Genomic DNA, 19,672 nt, shown 5'->3' with positions numbered 1-19,672 from the left:
GGCACTTAGTGTCACTATTATGTTGTCGTGCAAAGTGCCTTGCCACTGAGGTAATTTTTTTCATTTTGCTTATATCAGATTGTGTATTCCTAATATTACCTACATGTTCCAATATGCAGATTTTTAAGGCTCTTGTAGTCATGCCTATATAGCCACAATCGCATGTTAGGCAGTAGATGACTCCAACTGTATTACAGTTATAGAAGCCCCGTAAAGAGATATGGTTACCATATCTATCTTGAATAGTGGAAGTTAATTTGATGTAATTACAGGCTTTGCAACCTCCGCAGGGGTAAGTACCTTCCAATATGGGTTTCTTATACGGGTTTTGTTCAAAATGACTATGAGTTAAGTAATCCCCTAGATTTTTGGCTCATCTCCAACTTAGTGATACATTTGTTTTGAGGTGTGTCCTCAGATCTGCATCTAATAAGAGAATCGGCCAATGTTTCTGTAGGATCCCCTTTAATTCCTTCCACTCCCTACAGAAATCTCCTACAAATCTCAATTCCTTATCACCTCCTTGTTCTTTTGGTTCTGGAAACACCAATGCTTCTCTGTTGGTTTGAGAGACCTGATATTTGGCTTTTTTGATGGTCCTGTTGCTATAGCCTCTATTTTTCAGCCTCAGTGTTAGGGCCTCACATTGTTTAAAATACTCCAATTCATTAGAGCAGTTTCGTCTTAAACGGAGGAATTCTCCTTTAGGAATATTAGAGATTGTAGGTGGGAAATGACAGCTTTGTTCATGTAACAAACTGTTGGTAGCTGTTGATTTTCTGAACATGGTGGTAGTAATTTCCCCATCAATCTCTTTATTGATGGTTAGGTCCAAAAATGTAATAGTCTTTGTACTAATTTCCCATGTGAATTTTAGATTGAGGTTGTTGGTATTTAGTACTCCCATAAAGTCTGAAAATGCTGACTCACCTCCCCCCCAGATGACAAATATGTCGTCTATATATCTCAGCCATTGTACTACATGCTGGGTATATCTCTCATTGGTTTCTGAGAAGACCACCTCCCGCTCCCACCACCCCAAAAACAGATTGGCGTATGTGGGAGCACAAGTGGTCCCCATAGCTGTACCTCTTATTTGGAGAAAAAAAACATTATAATTTATTTTTATTTTTATATTCAAATTTAAATTTAATTTTATTTATATTATTATTTTTATATTTATTTTTATTTAATAAAAAAATCTTTTCACTTTTGAACAAGTAATATTTGTATATCACAGGCACATGATCAGTAAGGTTTGAATACTTTACATTTGCTATTACACTTATTATCATCATTATTATTATTCCTAACCTGTATAAATAGGTTAGCATTTATTATTCACAACAATTTGTGTTTTTTTGGGTTTTTTCCCCCTCCCCCCTTTTTTTTGCACACATACAATATATAAATAACACAACAACTTACACAACACATATTGAGCACCCTTAATCACTTATTGATATCTATATGCATGTTTGATGCTTTATTTCAGTTACTATAAATTTGACTAACACTGAGTGTTGATCACTATTTGAATATTAAATATATTAATAAGAACATATTATAGGTTGTGAGTGACCTTGAATTACTATGATTATTATTTCTTCCCCATGAAGCCTAGATAGGGATATTTGCTATCTGACTCTGTGATATTATGGGATGGGTGGGTGTCACTTAAGGATCACATTTTCTTATCATTATAATTGCCATCATGGTTGGTCAATATCACAACTGACCCTTTTATATATTAGCGCTAGCATATTGATAAGTTTCTTAACCAATCTTACATATTGATGCTACGAATAAATTGCCTTTTCCATATACTGTTTTGATATTGTTTAGCTTGTGTATAACTATAACAGCTAAATATGATGTTAGATATGTACCAATGAGGTGCACTTCCTTTCGTTACAATCCCTAATCGCATACATTATATCTTATACCAGGAATGCATATTTGCAATTTTATCTTTGGTACACATTTTGTGATTGCTATATTAGGGAATGAATATCTGCAGCATAGCTTCTGGCAGGGTATTCCGGTATTAGTAAGGGTTAATTGTTTGACAAGTTGCTCCCATATTAAACCTCTAGTGAACCGACATACTAATTAGTTACATATGTGTCAGTCTAAATCCACGGAACTGATTGGTCAGTCAAACACATACACCTGTATTTAACAGGAATTTTGCCACATGTGACCACCCTCGTGATCAAGCCTCAATAGCGAAACGCGCATCGGGGACGGACGGGACAGATGGATGCCTGTGGCTATACGGCGCAGCACTCTCACTACTAGTTTGTACCCCGTTCGGGAGTTTATTGATCCATTGTGATTTATCTGTTTTGTTGGGTTGTGCGCGCCCCTGCTATGATGGACGCATACGCTCTATATCTGTCCCGATTCTAGCAAACCATAGTCGACTAATTACCCCTACATAGGTTATATTATTAGGACAGCATCGGGATATCAATTCTATAGTTAATACATACTTTCTGCCTTAGAATATAAACAAAATAGTTTCTATCTCATGTAAATGGCAGTTATGCAATGTGTTACTTACTAATGGAATTCTATGTCGCAATTGTTGTGTTTATCACTATAGAGTTCAGACCCTTAGATCTACTTTCCTCACTTAAATGACCTATCAATATTGAATATATCTTGATATACAAACACGCGTCTTTAATATCGTGATTTATATATTATTTATGATTTATCAGTATTGAATCTATTAAGACGTATAATATACGTATATATTTTCTTGTGAGAATACTCCAGATTTGCATCAGAGGTTTTTCCACACTTGTATAGGTATTTAATTGTTATAAAGTGGATCATCCACTTGTTACTATTATTCTTTTGGGCTGAATACTCAGATGTTACCTGGGAAGGGATTATTTTAGGATATATAGATCTCACCAGTATGATATTGGTGCACATATAAATGATATATATCGAATACCACATATATTGTCGAGCCTTTTTGGCCATTAGTTATGTGTTACATGACTATTTATGGTATGCTGAACATTATACAATTAACGCCTATATGTACCAATTATCCAATTTTGAATGTGACAAACAGCAGCAATTAAACATATATTGGATTTGAATACAACAGGACCGTATTATTCTGATATCATCTATGTTAGTATATTGTTTATCTTTATCTCTATCAACTGAGGACTATCTCCAGCCAGTAATTCTCTCATTGAGTGTCCAATGCGGATAGTATGACACCCAAAAGCAGAAATGAAACCTGAGCAACGTCCCTGTTTTTCTGTTGTTTCTAGGGATAAACTGCTTTCCGGTAATCTCTCACTCCTCACAAATAGCATTTTGCATAGGTGGGGAGCAGAAGAATGAGGAATAGTAGTACTATATCCTGACTTTACTGATATTTCATGTTTTCTATGTCCTTATACTATTTAAATAATAGAGGGTTATAGTCGGCAATGGTCTTTTTGATGTGTTGAATTGATCGGAGACTGCTATTTAGAGTGTTATGAAGAGAGGAGATCTGAATTCAACACCAGGTGTATCTGAACATATGATTTCAAGGATACTCTGTGTTTTGATATTGCACAGTTCTAAAATTAATATCAGATACAGTTAATGTGTGTGGGTATATATATGTATATTCTTAAATCAAACATTTCACTTTAATTTAGATGGATTTATTAGTGATGTTATTACAGTGACATTTTCTTATTACTGTTAATTGCATTGTGTATATTTTTTATTTATTTATTTTTTTGTTTTGTCTAATGTGTACACTTTGATGTTTTGTGGATACTCATCCGATGTTATGTGTGTCCATGTTTGATTTATTTCTTTATTTTCATGTATCTATTGATGTAGCTGAATATATGACTTTTAGGATATTCTATGTATTAACATTGTACACTTCTAATACTAACACCAGATACATTTAATATGTGTATGTAATATATATATATATATATATATATATATGTATATCCCATGATCTAATATTTCGCTTCAATTTAGATGGATGTTATCACAAGTGACACTTTCCTGTTATTATTATTTAGATTGTGCAGAATTTATTGTTTTGTCTGATGTGTACACTTTGATGTGTTGTGGATCCTCATCCGATGTTGTGTTTGTCCATGTTTGACTTACTTATCTATTTTTTAATATATTTATTAAAAGTTAAGATTTAATTATTTTTTACAGAAAGAGTGCTCACCAAACAGAGTTCTTTACATTCTTTTTCTTTGACAATGCTTCACTATCTGGCAGTCTGACGGACAAATTTGTCGGATGACAGGAGAACCCTTGCTCAAATTCATAATGCCAACTGTAAAGTTTGGTGGTTAAGGTATGTCTGGGCTACTTCTTATGGTTTGATATGGGCCCTATTGTTCCAGTGAGTGGAAATTAAATGCTGTAGCACAGTGGTTCCCAAACTTTTTTCGAATCACGGCTACCAAGAGTATCAGCATTTTTTCCACGGCACCCTGGGCCAAAAGTTTTCTTATTGAGAAATTCAGCAACAATTAAATGAAGAAAATTGTGCTTATATGTTCAGTTATGTGGTGGTCGACAGGGCTGTGCTTTATTTTTGTCCACATATTTTTGATTGCCAGCCATTAGCACTGGTTTTGCCTATCACATTAACTAAAAATTATTTTATTTGGTACTTGACCACCAACCTGAGGCACCCCTACAAGTGCCCTGAGCCACGCAGTTTGGGAGCCACTGCTGTAGCAAATGATGGTATTCTAGAAAATGTGTGTGCTCATATTATTGTGACAACAGTTTGGGGAAGGGCCTTTCCACTTACAGCATGACAAAGTCCTGTGCACAAAGCGAGCTACACCAAGAGTGACCAGCACAGAGCCCTAACCTCAATCACATCAAACACCTTTGGGATGAATTAGAATGCAGACTGCACTCAACATCAGTGCCCAATCTCACTAATGTTCTTGTGGCTGAATGGATGCGAATCCTACATCTGTGTTACAAACTCTAGTGGGAGGCATTCCCAGAAGAGTGGAGGCTGTAATAGCAGCAGTAGGCAGAGGGGCAACATTATTATTATAATTATTATTGTTGTTGTTTATTTATTTGGCACCACAAGTGTTCCGCAGCGCCTTACAAGGTACATAACCAAAGAGTGACTTACAGTAAAATACAATACAATGAAGGACAAGGACATGGATAGTATACATTGATACATAGGTGGCCATAACACCCAATTAAGCAACATAGCATAGGCACCAAGTGTTAGGTGTCCTAGTGGTGAGTAAGAAGTAGATGAACATAAAGTAAGGAGAAGCACAAGAGGGTAGAGGGCCCTGCTCGCAAGAGCTTACATTCTCACAGGGCCCTCAACCCTCTTGTGCTTCTCCTTACTTTATGTTCATCTACTTCTTACTCACCACTAGGACACCTAACACTTGGTGCCTATGCTATGTTGCTTAATTGGGTGTTATGACCACCTATGTATCAATGTACATTATCCATGAGTGGAATGTTTGTCTACATAGTTTTGGCCATGTAGTATATCATATATGATTAAAGTATTCCATCTTTTTAGCACCAAGTGATCACATTTCTAGGCAAGCTATATGCCATTCTTATATGTATGTGTTTTTTTAATATAGTAAAGCTTAATTTACACATAAAGCACATAGTCAGGCATAAAAGCTGTACATATTTCCTGTTTTTACTTTCTTTCAGATTTTTTTTTTTTCACCAGTAACAAAACAATGTGGACTGTAAATGAATGGCTCTGCTTGCTCTCCACATTACATTTTTTAAAAAGAATGTATATGACTCAGAAAAGGGGAAAGCTTTTGAATTGCTCGGCCACCCCCTTCTCAAAAAAAAACAACCTGTCTTTTTATTCCAGTCAAGTTAAGGAATATTACTCATAATGTGATATTTAAACAATCTGGATTTAAATGAAGTGTAGTTTAATCTATTCTCAAAAAGTTAACAATCTTATTTCCCCAGCAAAATTTATTATATGGAAGTTTTGTGCATTGACTTCAGTCTACAAAGTATTTTCCGTTCCTTAAATTTAACCCAGTACTAAGCCTTCTCTTTATGATCACCCTTGTACTCTTTTCAAATAAACTAAATATGTAACGAGTATACTGGCACCTAGCTGTTGTCCGGTGTAAACCTGATAAGAACACTACACTGTATCAGTCACTATCACGGGTACCTTATAAACTGGGGGTAATGTTTTTCTCTTACGGTGCCAGACTTTCGATATTAATCGCCAAAAACATTTTTGCAGTGCGACCACCATTAGAATATAAACCGGCATTTACAAATCTTGATGGCTTTCCTATGCTTTTATTTTTTTTTTTTTAAGCCAGTTTTCTCAGGTTAGGTTGATAATTTGTAGTCTGGAAACGAAGACATTTCAGGTTTTCTACTGTTATTTGACTGTAAGCAGAACTAAATGTGGCATGGCTCACTCACCAGAGGCCCAGGCTTAGCTGGGTATGCAGGCCATGCTTGGGCGCTCTGGTTTGGAGAGGGGCGGGTGTGATGACAGGTCTACTTCTGTGAAGGAAGGTGGTGGAGCAGGACGGAACCTGTAGTAGGAGAGGGACTGACCTCCCAGGTGCCATTCAAAACCTCCTCAATTGCCATCTTGTAGCACTATTGCCAAGGGTTTCCGGCTCTGTTCTTAACCAGTTACATTGATTGTGTTCTTAGTCCAATTAGGTTCTTTTGTACATAGTGGAAACATTTTGGATAAGTTTTCTACAAATAGTGTCACCCTTACTGGTATGTTATCTGCATTGTTTATTTCAGTCTATCTGTTTACATTGAATACAAAATTTGGGCACAAATTACAATACTAAAATGAATGTTCCAAATCCAGAATTGGTGTTACAGGTGTTAAATTGTTTGATAGAATTGCATTGTGTAACTTTTTTTTTTTTTAATCATTTTAGATACCGGTCATTAGAGCATTTGGAATCTTAAAAAAGGCGGCTGCAGAAGTAAATAAGAATTACGGACTGGATCCTAAAATCGCTGATTTCATTATCAAAGCTGCTGATGAGGTAAAAATAGTTTTGACACAGTCAATTTTAGATTTCCGTGCATAGTGTGTCTCCGCAATAGAGGAGGGGTTTGTAGCTGTCGCCTACATTTGGTGATATTATATGCATATTGTGCATATCAATCTCCCCAATATAATCCTGCTATTTAGGTCGGAGGGCTACTTATCTTGGTACGTCAGCAGTGGGCCAAGCATTGTCTAGCAGGTCATATCTGGACCACCAGTGTCTTGTGAAAAGTGCTTTATCTAAATTTAGCTGTGTTAGAATATTTTGGTGCAGTAAGGTTTCCAAATAAGTTTAATCGTTATGTATAGTTGTAGTTGCAGAAAGGACAGCATCAACTAATTATATTAGTTCTAGATCTATTTTGATCAGGCTTCACCCCTTTCAAAGCTTACTAGATCCAGGAGACCCGAGAGTGAGGCGTTAGACACATGCTCATCTGCCAAGCTTTAAATAGTTGAGTAAAAAGGTGGTGTGGATTAAACTGCATTTGCCAGTTAGGCTAGGTAGTCCTGTCAGATCCCTTGTTTCAGGGAAAAAAAAACAAAACTAAAATAACCTCCAGTCTTCCCAGTCGATGAAAACTGGTCCAAAGAAAAAATCTGATAACTCTCAATAGGATGGGACCACTCAAGTACTGCAAATATTGTGGCCCAGATTAGCATGAAAGGGGTAAATGTCTAAGGAGATGGATGTTTGTGGAGGCAGATCTCTTTGGCATGAGACCAATGTCATCTGGAAATAGTGATTACTTTATGGATGTGTCTTGCTAGGGGATTTTGACATTGAAATTTGAGGAATATACGTGTCATTCTCTTTTGCATCTTTGTTTTAACTAGTTTCCTTGTTTACCAATCTGATTTATAGCAGTCTAGCAATATGGAAGATGAGGATTTAGCATGCCCTATATATTATGTAATTGGTATGAAAACTGGTTCCAGGGCCTTGCGAGATGGCACAAATTATGGATGCTATGCCCTCCAAATGTATTACTATGTCAAGACAGTCTGTCTCCATGGCAGAAAGTTCAGGAAAATCCATTGCAAACGCCTATGCTGGTGGAGCTAGTTTTGTTCTCTAGCTAGGTAGGATTGTATGAAAAAAAGGGTTTTATCTTCATACTGTATCTGGAGTCATGAGTAGCGGTTGCTTCATGGCTAGGAAAGTGCTACTTTGCTTCTGCTGAGCTATATAATAATACGGGTAGAAGGACATTTGATGCCATTGTCTGTAAGATTGCCACCTTTCTGCGTCTCCTTCAAAATAGCATCCCCATGTCGAAAGTTGAGCATCTAGATAAGTAGTAGCCTAGCTGTGATTCCCCACGGTGGGAGGGGGTTCAAATTGGGACTGGTGTGGCCACTCTGTCATCTCTTGAGAATAAACTGATTTGGGGTCAGAAATCTATGACACAAAGGGTAATTTATTATTTATTTATTACCAGTTATTTATGTAGCGCACACATATTACGCAGCGCTTTACAGAGATTATTTGGCCATTCACATCAGTCCCTGCCCCAGTGGAGCTTACAATATACATTCCTTATCATATGCACACATGCATTCACACTAGGGATATTGATTTGTCGGGAGCCAATTAACCTAACAGTATATTTTTGGATTGTTGGAGAAAACTGGAGTACCTGGTGGAAACCCACACTAGTGTATGGAGAAAATATACAAACTCCACACAGTTAGGACCATGGCTGGAATTGAACCCATGACGTCAGTGTTCACATAGTCCAAATAACCTATGGATGTCCTAAAGTAGATTTTCAAAATTATCAGTGCTTGCTTTGAGAGCTAACAAGAAATAAAACTGTGGGCTTCCAAATCCAGAGATTCCACCTACTAAAACCAATTCTGTCTCAGAAGTGTAGCGATCTGTATCCGCCTTGTGCTTTCACACTGCCTTGATTTCACTGCTTAGCTATGTCTGCTTTGACCTTTTAGCTTTTAGAGGTGCATGTATTCGTCAGCACAGTCTGACATGTAGCAGTACCAACTAGAAGCTTGGGTTGTAGAGTTTGATGATCTCCTAGGGCCTCTACTGGCTCTTGCAGTATTCCTTCGTCTGTTGTAATTCTCACACTTTGTTGTGGAACTGAAAGCTCTTGTTCAGAGCAGCATTCTTAGGCAATATTAGCAGTCAACTGAACAATTTGAAGATTTATTGCCCGATTTTAGGATTTCCCAATCTAGCAATCTGCGCCCATACATCTTTTTCAGTGATTTGCAGATCGATTGGCAGATCTGTGTTTGCTACAATCTTGAAAGGCCCATCATTTTACTAGTAACAGTCTGCAAATCTGCTGATTATGTCCATACACTAGCAATTTACAGCCACAATCCATCTGTGAAATCCAACATGTGGACAATCTGATTTAAAAATTCCAATCACTTTTTTGGTTGCAATCTGCGATCTGTGAAGCCCATACATTGCAGATTATTATACACAATCGATTGCAAATTGCAGAATTGCCACAATCGATTGCTGATGTATGGGGGCCTTCAGTCGGCTACCCCAGGATGTGATTGTGATAGATTTTGTTAATTAGGCACATACTGTTTCTTTCTCACTTATTCATAGGGGACACAGGGACTATGCGGAGTATAGGCTGACAGGCGGAGTCCGAGCACCAAACAGATAAACTCTTCAGCAATGTGCAGCCCAGACTTCTCCTTCCCTATACCTCACCCCCCAGCCCAGGCAAACCAGTGTAAGTTTGGTGCTGCAGGAGTGTGCACCTATAACAAGGAGCTGCTAATGCAGCCTCAGTTTTTCAGTTTTTACTTTTTTTTTTGATCTGGGAGTCCTATAGGACGCCTGCGCTACTGCTCCACCAACCCCCGGCGCCGGCTGACCGCCCATACACACAGCACGATCTGCAGATATATCGGCTGTGCTGCACAGTAGACGCAATATGTCTGTGAATGATGTAGTTAACACTGGTACACACACCAACGTCCCCACGAAGTATCGGTCGTTCAATTGAATGGCTGATCTATCGTCCAGTGTGTACCTAACATTAGAGAAGCACTCTAGGAGGAGCCTAGAGCGTGGATCAGGTAAGTTGTCTTTTTTTTTTTTTTTTTGAGTATGCGTTACTATAATAAAGGGGGCTGCTACTGGGGGCACTGTATAGGGGGGCTGCTACTGGGGGCACTGTATGGGGGGGCTGCTACTGGGGGCACTGTATAAAGGGGGCTGCTACTGGGGGCACTGCATAAGGGACACTATTTAAACCTGGGGGTACTGCATAAGGGGCCAGTCTGGGGGCACTACTTCAGCCTGGGGGCACTGCATAAGGGCAAAGCTAAACTACAGGGGGCAATGCATAAAGGGGAAAACTACAGGGGCACAAATACAGGGGGCACTGCATAATGGGCACTTTTGACTGAGAGCCAGTGGGGGAGCAGCCCGAGACCTGTCAGGCTGGATTGGTAAGGGAGGTACCCCTTTTCCCAGCGCGCAGAAATGCGAAGGCCCCCCCCCCGGCTACTTTTTGATGCCACCCAGCTGAAAAAACAGAACACTGGATAACTATAAATTTTCCTTGTCTCCCATATTAGGTTTCTGATGGTAAATTAGATGAGCATTTTCCGTTAGCTGTGTGGCAAACTGGCTCTGGAACACAGACCAACATGAATGTCAATGAAGTTATTAGTAACCGAGCTATTGAGATGATGGGAGGAAAACTGGGAAGCAAAATTCCTGTACACCCAAACGATCATGTCAATAAAAGCCAGGTATGTTTTCATGTGTCTGCGACTATAACGTTCCAGATAAAAAGGCTGCAACCATTCTAGTTATTTTCGCCTGTTCCATGTTTTGTAGTCGAAGAATATTTTTCTGAACATCCTAAATGTGCTTTGTTTCTACAGAAGTCTTTATTTCAGCTCAACATCGGTGGTTTTGCTTAAGAAATTACAATATATGTTTACAATTAAGTTAAAATAATGGTCTGTACCTTTTGTATAATTACATTCCTGAGAACAAAAGATATGATTTCTTCAGGGTCCATAGGGATACCATGGGGTGTGTGTGGTTGGAGAGATCCAGGCACCATACAGTCAAAGCTTTAGCTCCCAGCATGCACTGGTACTCCTCCACATATACCCCAGCCACAGGCAGACAGTTTTTCATTGGTGCCAGCAGGACCAGTCACACCTTTTAGACAGGGGGACTGCTTAGGCAGCCCCAAGCTTTCCGGTGAGTGGTTCCGGAGATTACGGTGGATAGCCAGCGGGGCACGGCTAGCAGCTCCACTGGGGACCCAGGGCTGCGGCCGGATACACAGAGTAGTACAGGTAAGGCTGTTCCCCGCTTGCGGGGAATCGCATGTTGTGCAGGACGCTGCAGTGGGGTGACTGGTTCGTCCACTTCACCAATAGACCACAAAGGCAGTTAAAAGCTGGCGTCTCGAACCATGTAGAGGTCAGCAGCACCCGGCGGTTGATGCAGTAGTAGGTAGGTAGTTCTCCCCCGGCAGCCCCTCCCCCAGCCCAGAGTGCAATCCCTCACAAGAGGTTTCCCGCCTCTGAGCTGCTCCTCCTCCTCAGCTTCCTCCCTATATGAGACGCTCAGCAGCCATAAATCGGGGCTTTTCTGAAGATACAGGTCCCAGGAGTTTTGGGTCCTGTCTCCCTGGGGCCAGGTTATACAGCGCACAAATCCTACTAACCCTGTGAGGCTTGAGTAGTTGATTTAGTGCCCGTTTTAAGTATATTTATATGCATTGTATGTGACTTGTGCTAGCTATGCTGTGATGATATACTGTCTTAAAACTTTCTGACTGTAAATTATATTTGTTTAACCCTCAATATTACTTCACATTTACTTTTATTTGTGAAGGGTGTCGCACTGTATTACTAGCCATACAGTGATTGTGTGCTGCTGGCTGGTTATTACTATGTCTTCTAAGGGAAAACAGGAGCCTGAGGTCCCTGTGCTGGTTACTTGCAGATCCTGTTCAGCAGGTCTGTGTGCTATTTGTTATGTACCACCTTCCCAGTCCACTGTACCAGCCCCTGTCCAGGATCCACCTTGGGTGTCCTCCTTATCCCAGGTTATGACTCAGCTAGTGGATCGCTTAGCCCCCATGCTGCCTCCCACCATGGGGCAACCACAGCTATTACAGCCTACTATGTCGGTAACCCCTATGCATCCTCCTTGGTGTTACAGGCGGACAGACCGTTAGCCACCAAAGCACATAGGCGGACTGTATCATCCTCTCAGTCTACCCAGCTTTCGGATTCTGACACATCTGAGGAGGAAGATGATGCACAAGGTTTTCTCTCTGGGTCGCACTCAGGCGAGGTGAACCGTTTTTCAACAGTGGATGTCCCTGCTTTGGTGAGGGTGGTTAATTGATCCTGAATATAGAGGATGATGAACCTGCCCCTAAGCCTAAAACCCTAATGTTTAAACGTCAAAAGGTGGTTAAGGCTGAATTCCCTCAATCATACCAGCTCATTGAGCTCATAGGGGAAGCTTGGGGTACTCCTGGCAAATGGTTCCAGGTCCCAAAAAGACTAGCATATTTTTACCCTCTCCCTACTAGTGAGTGTACTAAGTGGAAAGTCCCTCCTACTGTTGATTCGCATATGGCACGCTTAGTCAGAAGCTCTATGCCTCCTTTAACGTCTACATCCTCCCTTAAGGATGCCACGGATAGAAAACTGGAAACTTGTCTGTCTACTCACTTTCTGACGCTATCACTAGGCCGGCTATAGCTGCAGCCTGGATGGCTATAGCTATCGAAAGATGGACAGAGGCACTGAAAGAGAGCCTGTCATCAGACGCTACCAGGGAACGACTGGCCTACATCTCATCCCATATTCAGGAATCTGCCTCTTATTTGGGAGAAGCTGTGTTGGATACTGGACTCCTTGCCTCTAAGGCGTCTGCGACCTCAGAAGTCACCCATCGGGTCCTTTGGCTACGTTCTTGGAAGGCGGACACGGGATCTAAGAAGGCACTCGTATCCTTATCCTTCTCTGGAGACAGGCTGTTCAGTGCAGAGTTGGACAAAATTGTGGCTCCCGCAAAATCTGCCTTTCTGCCATCAGCAGCTACCCCGCTAAGCCTAGGCTGTTCTTGTCTTGGTCCTTTCGCCCCCAGGGTAAGGCAAGAGGACAGTCCTTTCCCAGGCAGTCTAGTTCTCACAAGACCACCAAGCCGCGATCCAAGCAGACTTGGTCGGCCAGACGTCCAGCTTCCAAGTCTGACGACAAACCCTCCGTCTGATGGGGCGGACCTCCTCCTGGGGGGTCCCAGGGTGGGAGGCCACCTTCTTCAATTTTCCGACTCTTGGCGTCAAATAACAGACGCCTGGGTTCTATAAGTGGTCTCCCAGGGGTACGCTCTCACCTTCCTGAGGTGTCCTCCCCAGCTATTTTTTTTTTGTATAGTTCCCCCATCCAACCCCATCAAGACCCTGGCCATCCAGTAAGCCTTTCACCTGCTGTGTTAAGGTGTGATAATACCGGTTCCTTCGGCTCAGCGAGGAACTGGTTTTTAGTCCACTCTTTTTGATTCAAAAGCCGAATGGGTCTCATCGGCCTATTCTGAATCTCAAATCCCTCAACAAATTTATCCGAGTGCCCAAGTTCCGTATGGAAACTCTACGATCAATTGTCCTGGCATTGGAGCCTGGGGATTTCTTTGTTTCTCTGGACATTCAGGATGCATACCTGCATGTGCCTATTACTCCAACCCACCAACGTTTCCTACAGTTTGCTATTCTGCAGCATTACCAGTTTCGGACGCTGCCCTTTGGTCTGTCAACAACCCCTCGGATCTTTACCACAATAATAGCAGTTATAGCGGCCTACCTCAGGTGCCAGGGAGTCCGAATCCTGCCATAGCTAGACAACCTCTTCATCTTGGCACATTCATCGCCATCTCCAGCTGACTGTAGACTTCTTGCAAGCACATGGCTGGCTCATCAATTGGAAAAAGTCCTCACTATCTTCGACACAGCGGATTGTACATCTGGGGGCACTCCTGGATTCTCTAATACAAAGGCTCTTTCTGCCAGCCAACAAAATTTTGGCACTGCATTTGTGTGTGCACAACTTGCTCCACAAGCGGAGTGTATCCATTCACTCAGCAATGCTGGTCCTTCGGTCCATGGTATCCACTTTCGATATTGTGGTATACGCCCAGTTCCACTCCAGGCCCCTTCAACAACTGATTCTCTCACGGTGGAATGGGCAGTATCATCAGATCCAGGCGATCCTCCTTTCTCTGGAGGTTCGACTTTCCCTCTCATGATGGGTACAGACGTCCCATCTGGACAAGGGTCTCCCCTTCTGGATACCAAATTGGGAACCTCTCACTACAGATGCCAACCTTCGCAGATGGGGCGCAGTAATCAGTCATCATACCTTTTTTAGGGGCGGTCGACAACCAAGGAAAGTCGCTTGCCCATAAACATTCTGGAGCTTCGAGCAGTGTACAGAGCACTCGGGCGCAAGACCTTCTCTGGGCAGTTTGGTCCAAATCCAGTCCGACCATGCAACTGTGGTGGCCTACCTCAACCATCAGGGAGGCACGCAAAGTCGGGCAGTCATGTGGGAAGTGGCAAACATTCTGGTCTGGGCCGAATGTCCTCTCCCGGCAATCTCTGCAGTGTGCATTCCCGGAGTCCTCAACTGGGAAGTGGACTTCCTAAGCAGTCAGGACCTACACTCCGGAGAGTGGGCTCTACACCCGGATGTCTTTCAACTGCTGGTGGACAAATGGGGCCTGCCAGACGTAAACTTCATGGCCTCACGTCACAACCACAAGGTCCCCAGGTATGGGTCCAGGACCAGCGACCCCTCATTCAACTTCGTGGAAGCTCTCGCGGTGACGTGGGACTTCAATCTCGCATACCTTTTTCCTCTGATCTCCCTCCTCCCGAGGGTTCTTCAAAAGTTCAAGCAAGAAGGCGGCACGGTGATACTAATAGACCCAGTCTGGCCCAGGCGACATTGGTTCACCAACCTAAAGAGTTTGGCACTCTTATTTTCAATGGTGCTTTATCAGAGGCTATGACCTACAGTTTTTAGGGTCTCCTGGGTGCTTGCCTTTCTCAGGCTGGATTAGACCTCTGCCTCCATCTAGCCTCCCTTAGAGTTCAGGTTTCTGCTCTGTCAATATGGTTCCAGCGAAGGCTTGCTCCCATGCCTGATGTTAGAACATTCTTTCAGGTGTTCTCCACCTTTAACCTCCCTTTGTCCCTCCGGTGGCTCCGTGGGTTTTGTCTTTTTGGTTTTCCGGGCTCTACAGGCTCCTCTGTTTGAACCTCTGGACTCAGTAGACCTCAAGTGGCTGACAACGAAGACACTTTCACCTCGCTATCTCCTCTGTCCACAGGTTATCTGATTTGGCAGCGCTCTCTTGTCGCTCCTCGTTCTTGATCTTTCATTTGGACATGGCTGTCCTCCGTACCAGGGCTGGTTACCTCCCTAAAGTGGTATCTCGGTTCCATTTGATTGAAGAGATTGTGGTTCTGGCATACCAGTCCTCGAATCTTTCTGCAGGTGAAGCTTCTTTGGATTTGGTTCGTACTCTTCGGATCTACGTGGATCGTACAAATTCCTTTAGGGACTCAGATTCTCTCTTTGTATTGTATGGCTTTCACAAGCGAGGCTGGCCAGCTAACAAACACTCTGCCTCGATGGCTCCGCATGACAATCTCTCAGGCCTACACGTAAGCTAATCTTCCTGTTCCAAACAGGGTTACAGCACATTCTACTCTGTCTGTGGGACCCTTGTGGGTGGTTCATTGTGGCGCTTCTGCTGAACAATTGTGCAAGGCGGCCACATGGTCTTTCGTCCACACTTTCCTCCAGGTTCTATGCCTTTTGAAACCTTTGCCTCTCAGGATGCTTCCATTCTGCGTCGGATTCTCATTTCTGCTCAGCAGCGTCCCCTCTCTTAAGGGAAACTGCTTTGGGATATCCCTGTGGATCCCCTATGGACCCTGAAGAAGAAATTAAGAGTTATGGTAAACTTACTATGTTAACTCTATTTCTTCGAAGTTCATAGGATCCACAGGGCGCCCACCCCTGACACACCTGGCCTCATTATTTATTTTTTCTCTTGATCACTGATTCCTTCATCTTCCCAGAGAGTTTCTTGAGTGTACTATTCTTCCTTCTCCTCTTTTCTGCTCCTGCCTACGGCTTGTTTACAAAACTATCTGCCTGTGGCTGGGGGCAGGGTATATTTGGAGGAGGGCCAGTGCATTCTGGGAGCTAATGCTTTGACTGACTGGTGCCCGGATCTCTCCAACCACACATCCCATGGTATCCATGTGGATCCTATGGACTTTGAAGATCTAGAGTTAACAAACGTAAGTCTGCCATAACTCCTTTAATATTTTTCATTACAGAGTTCAAATGACACTTTCCCCACAGCAATGCATATTGCTGCTGCAAAAGAAGTCCATGAAGTTCTGTTACCCGGACTGAAAAAACTTCACAATGCTTTGGAAATAAAATCAAAAGAATTTGAAAGTATTATTAAAATTGGCCGTACCCATACACAGGATGCAGTGCCGCTTACTCTGGGACAGGTATAGTGTATGAACCTTCGCAATAGCGCTTATTTATAATGTGCCACACCTTCTGTATAAATTCTGAGCTTACTGATCTGCCATGGGAGATGAGGTCAGTATGTGACTGCAGGAGGGCTTACAGGTAATAGCTGTCACTCTGCCATTTCTTCCTTCTGGGCATGGTATAAGTGAGCTGGATCAGCTACAGTAATGTGTGCCTGAGGTGTCTTGATTTTATTCACCAATGTTGGTCTGCAGTGTCTCCATTATAGTACTAGCTATTGATGTTTAGGGAAGAAGTGTGATAGCAGTGTTCATTGCACACTGGACACATTTTAGTAGTCAGGTTCTCATCACAATACAGTATGACAATGGTGATTGTTTCTGCAGTGATTGTACAGAGCAGCTGTTGTGATAAGTCTCTGTATAGTGCCTGGCAATCAGTCGAAAACAGCCATGTAAAATGGTGACACTGTTTGTGAATCTGTGTATTTATTTGTTATTGTAGGTGTTGTGGTTGTAAGAGAGACATTCATAAAGTTCATATTTTTTTTTAAAGTTTAGTTGTATTGATGCAACAAAGCATCTGTCTACTAGTTCCCTCAATCATTTACCCCATTTGTATGATTTACTTGTATAACTTTTACAAATTTTTTTTTTTACATTTGTTTCCAATAGGAGTTCAGTGCTTATGTGCAACAGATTAAATATGGTATTACTAGAATTAAATCTGCATTGCCAAGGGTCTATGAACTGGCTGCTGGTGGCACAGCAGTTGGAACAGGGTTAAATACTAGAATTGGATTTGCTGAAAATGTTGCTGCCAAAGTAGCTGAACTTACAGGTAAACTAGTGTGAACTTATTCTGATTACCAATGTACCATGTTCTGGTTCTCTGTAATCATGTACAATGAGCACCACTGAGATTCCATGGTATGTATGTATGGCCAGTTCAGCTGTTTGAGGATCTATTGTTGATTTAATAATCTGTCCTAAAACAATAGTATTAATGAAGTGCGCCAAACCCTCTTTATTTAACCAAATAAAATTAAATTAATGATAAAAATAAGGATTAATCATTTTCAAGTTTGTTCATGGCCTCTTAATCACAAACTACCCCACTACTGCTCCAGAACTCTGGTTCCGGGGGCGTTCCACGCGGATGCCCTCTCGTTTCCTTAGAACTTTGGAACTCTGATGTATATCTTCCCACCGATGTCTCTGCTTTCTCAGGTGGTGCGCAGGGTGAAACAAGACGGCATCATCTTTCATACTGATAGCTCGAGATTGGCCTTGCAGGAAGTGGTACGCAAATCTCACACACTTGGCCATCGTGACTTTGTGGCGACTCCCTCTCAGGCCGGATCTTCTCTTCCAAGGCCCTAGCTTCCACCAGGACATGTAGTGTCTTGCCTTGACAGGGTGGCTGTTGAGACAGCCCTCCAGAAGGCCGGATGTTTTTTCGGATGCGGTGCTTGATACCATGCTCTGTGCCGAAAACAGACATCTGCTCAGGCGTACTACAGGGTTTGGAGAACCTACTTCTCATGGTTTAGGCTGGAAGTCTTCTGCATGGCAAAGATTTTGGCCTCCTTGGAAGTCCAGGTGTCGTATTTTCAAAGACTCTCAGTGGTCCAAACTTTCCTCCAAGGGCTTAACTGGCCGCCAGTTGACCCCTGGGACTTTACAACATTCTCTTTTTGAACCATTGGAGTTGGTTGACATCAAACGGCTTACCTGGAAAACCGTTTTTCTCTTGACCATTTCTTTGGCCCGTCGGGTTTCAGAATAGAGTGCTTCGTTTCATAGGAACCGGCCGTGTTATGGTCTACCTGTTCTTTCCTTATGGAAGTTGTGTCTAAATTTCATAACAATAAAAGAGATTGTTGTCCCATTTTCAAGACACCAGTGGTTCAGTCATCTCTCCAATCCTTGGACGTGGTGAGGGTTCTCCGCATTTATGTGAATCATTCCAAAGATTTTCGTCAGTTGGTCAAGAGGGGTCGGGCCACCTCTTGGCAGACTATTACCCGATTGGTAAAGGAAGTCATGTGAAGCTTACACCGTGGCTGGCTGCAGGTGCTTAATTTGGTTGCCGCACAATCTACACAGTCGATTGGGACCTCTTAGGAGGCTCAGCGGAGCAGATCTGCAGGACTGCCACTTGGTCCTCGGCACACATTCGGTTCTACCAATTCAATTCCCTTACCTCCTAGAGATGTTGGTTTTGGTCATATGGTCCTTTGTGCAGCTCAGGAGCTTTTCATCCCTTAGTAGACCGCTTTAGGATGTCCCCATGGTCTAGCACTAGTGTTCTCCATGGCTGAAAAAGAAAAACAGATTTTGGTTCTTACCTGCTAAATCTATTCTCTGACCCCATGGGGGATATTGGCGCCCTCCCGTTCGTTCCTGGTTATCTGGTGGTGTATGCGGGTTTGGGTTATACCAGGTTCTCCTCACCCTTACGTATGTCTGTATTCCTTCTCCTCCTCTCAGGCTTTAAGTGTCCCTCATGGCTGTAGGAGAAACCGATTTAGCAGGTAAGAAACAGTCTTGTTTTCTGACTTAAGTGCTGGACACGATGCTGTTACCGCATGTGGTAACACCACAGCTAGCCCAGAGGCACTAGTTAGAGCAGATTTCTGCTCACACTCCCTAGAATCGCGGGATTATAGTATGGGTAATTGAATGGTTCTGGTCACTCATCCCAGGAGCTACAGCCCCTCACTTTTAATTGACTTTCCTCCAGTTAGGTTAATCCACATCTCCACCAGAGTCAGGGCAGGGAAGAAGAGACACCTGTAGGGGATATAGGACCACACCTCCTTTCTTCAGATGTCTTCATTTCCATCCTTGAGTCCTAGTGTCAGGCTAGACCAGTGGTTACCAAACTCAGTCCAGGTTTCCAGGATGCCCATGCTTGAGCCCAATGGCTTAATTAGTACCTCAATCATCTGTATCTAGCCGATAGACTCTTTACTCCATTGTTGGCATTACGTCACCTTTCGTTCTGTATTTTTGTGCCCATAGAAATATGTTGATGTATCACAAGACTCAA

General features: G+C 42.5%; 1 protein-coding gene across 1 annotated transcript in view; it reads left to right on the top strand.

Annotated features, from left to right (window-relative positions):
* FH (fumarate hydratase) overlaps positions 1–19,672 on the top strand; it is a 70,087-nt gene that overhangs the window by 16,498 nt on the left and 33,917 nt on the right. Inside the window, exons 3-6 of the mRNA XM_088474463.1 lie at positions 6,951–7,061; positions 10,637–10,813; positions 16,450–16,632; positions 17,293–17,458. Coding sequence (XP_088330589.1) covers positions 6,951–7,061; positions 10,637–10,813; positions 16,450–16,632; positions 17,293–17,458 — 637 coding nt within the window. The remainder of the gene's footprint in view (positions 1–6,950; positions 7,062–10,636; positions 10,814–16,449; positions 16,633–17,292; positions 17,459–19,672) is intronic.

This window comes from Taudactylus pleione, unplaced genomic scaffold, assembly GCF_031769625.1.
Source record: "Taudactylus pleione unplaced genomic scaffold, aTauple2 ptg000154l, whole genome shotgun sequence".
Lineage (NCBI taxonomy): Eukaryota > Metazoa > Chordata > Amphibia > Anura > Myobatrachidae > Taudactylus > Taudactylus pleione.
Note: the sequence above shows the minus strand (reverse complement) of the source record. Positions and strands in the feature narration are given on the sequence as shown.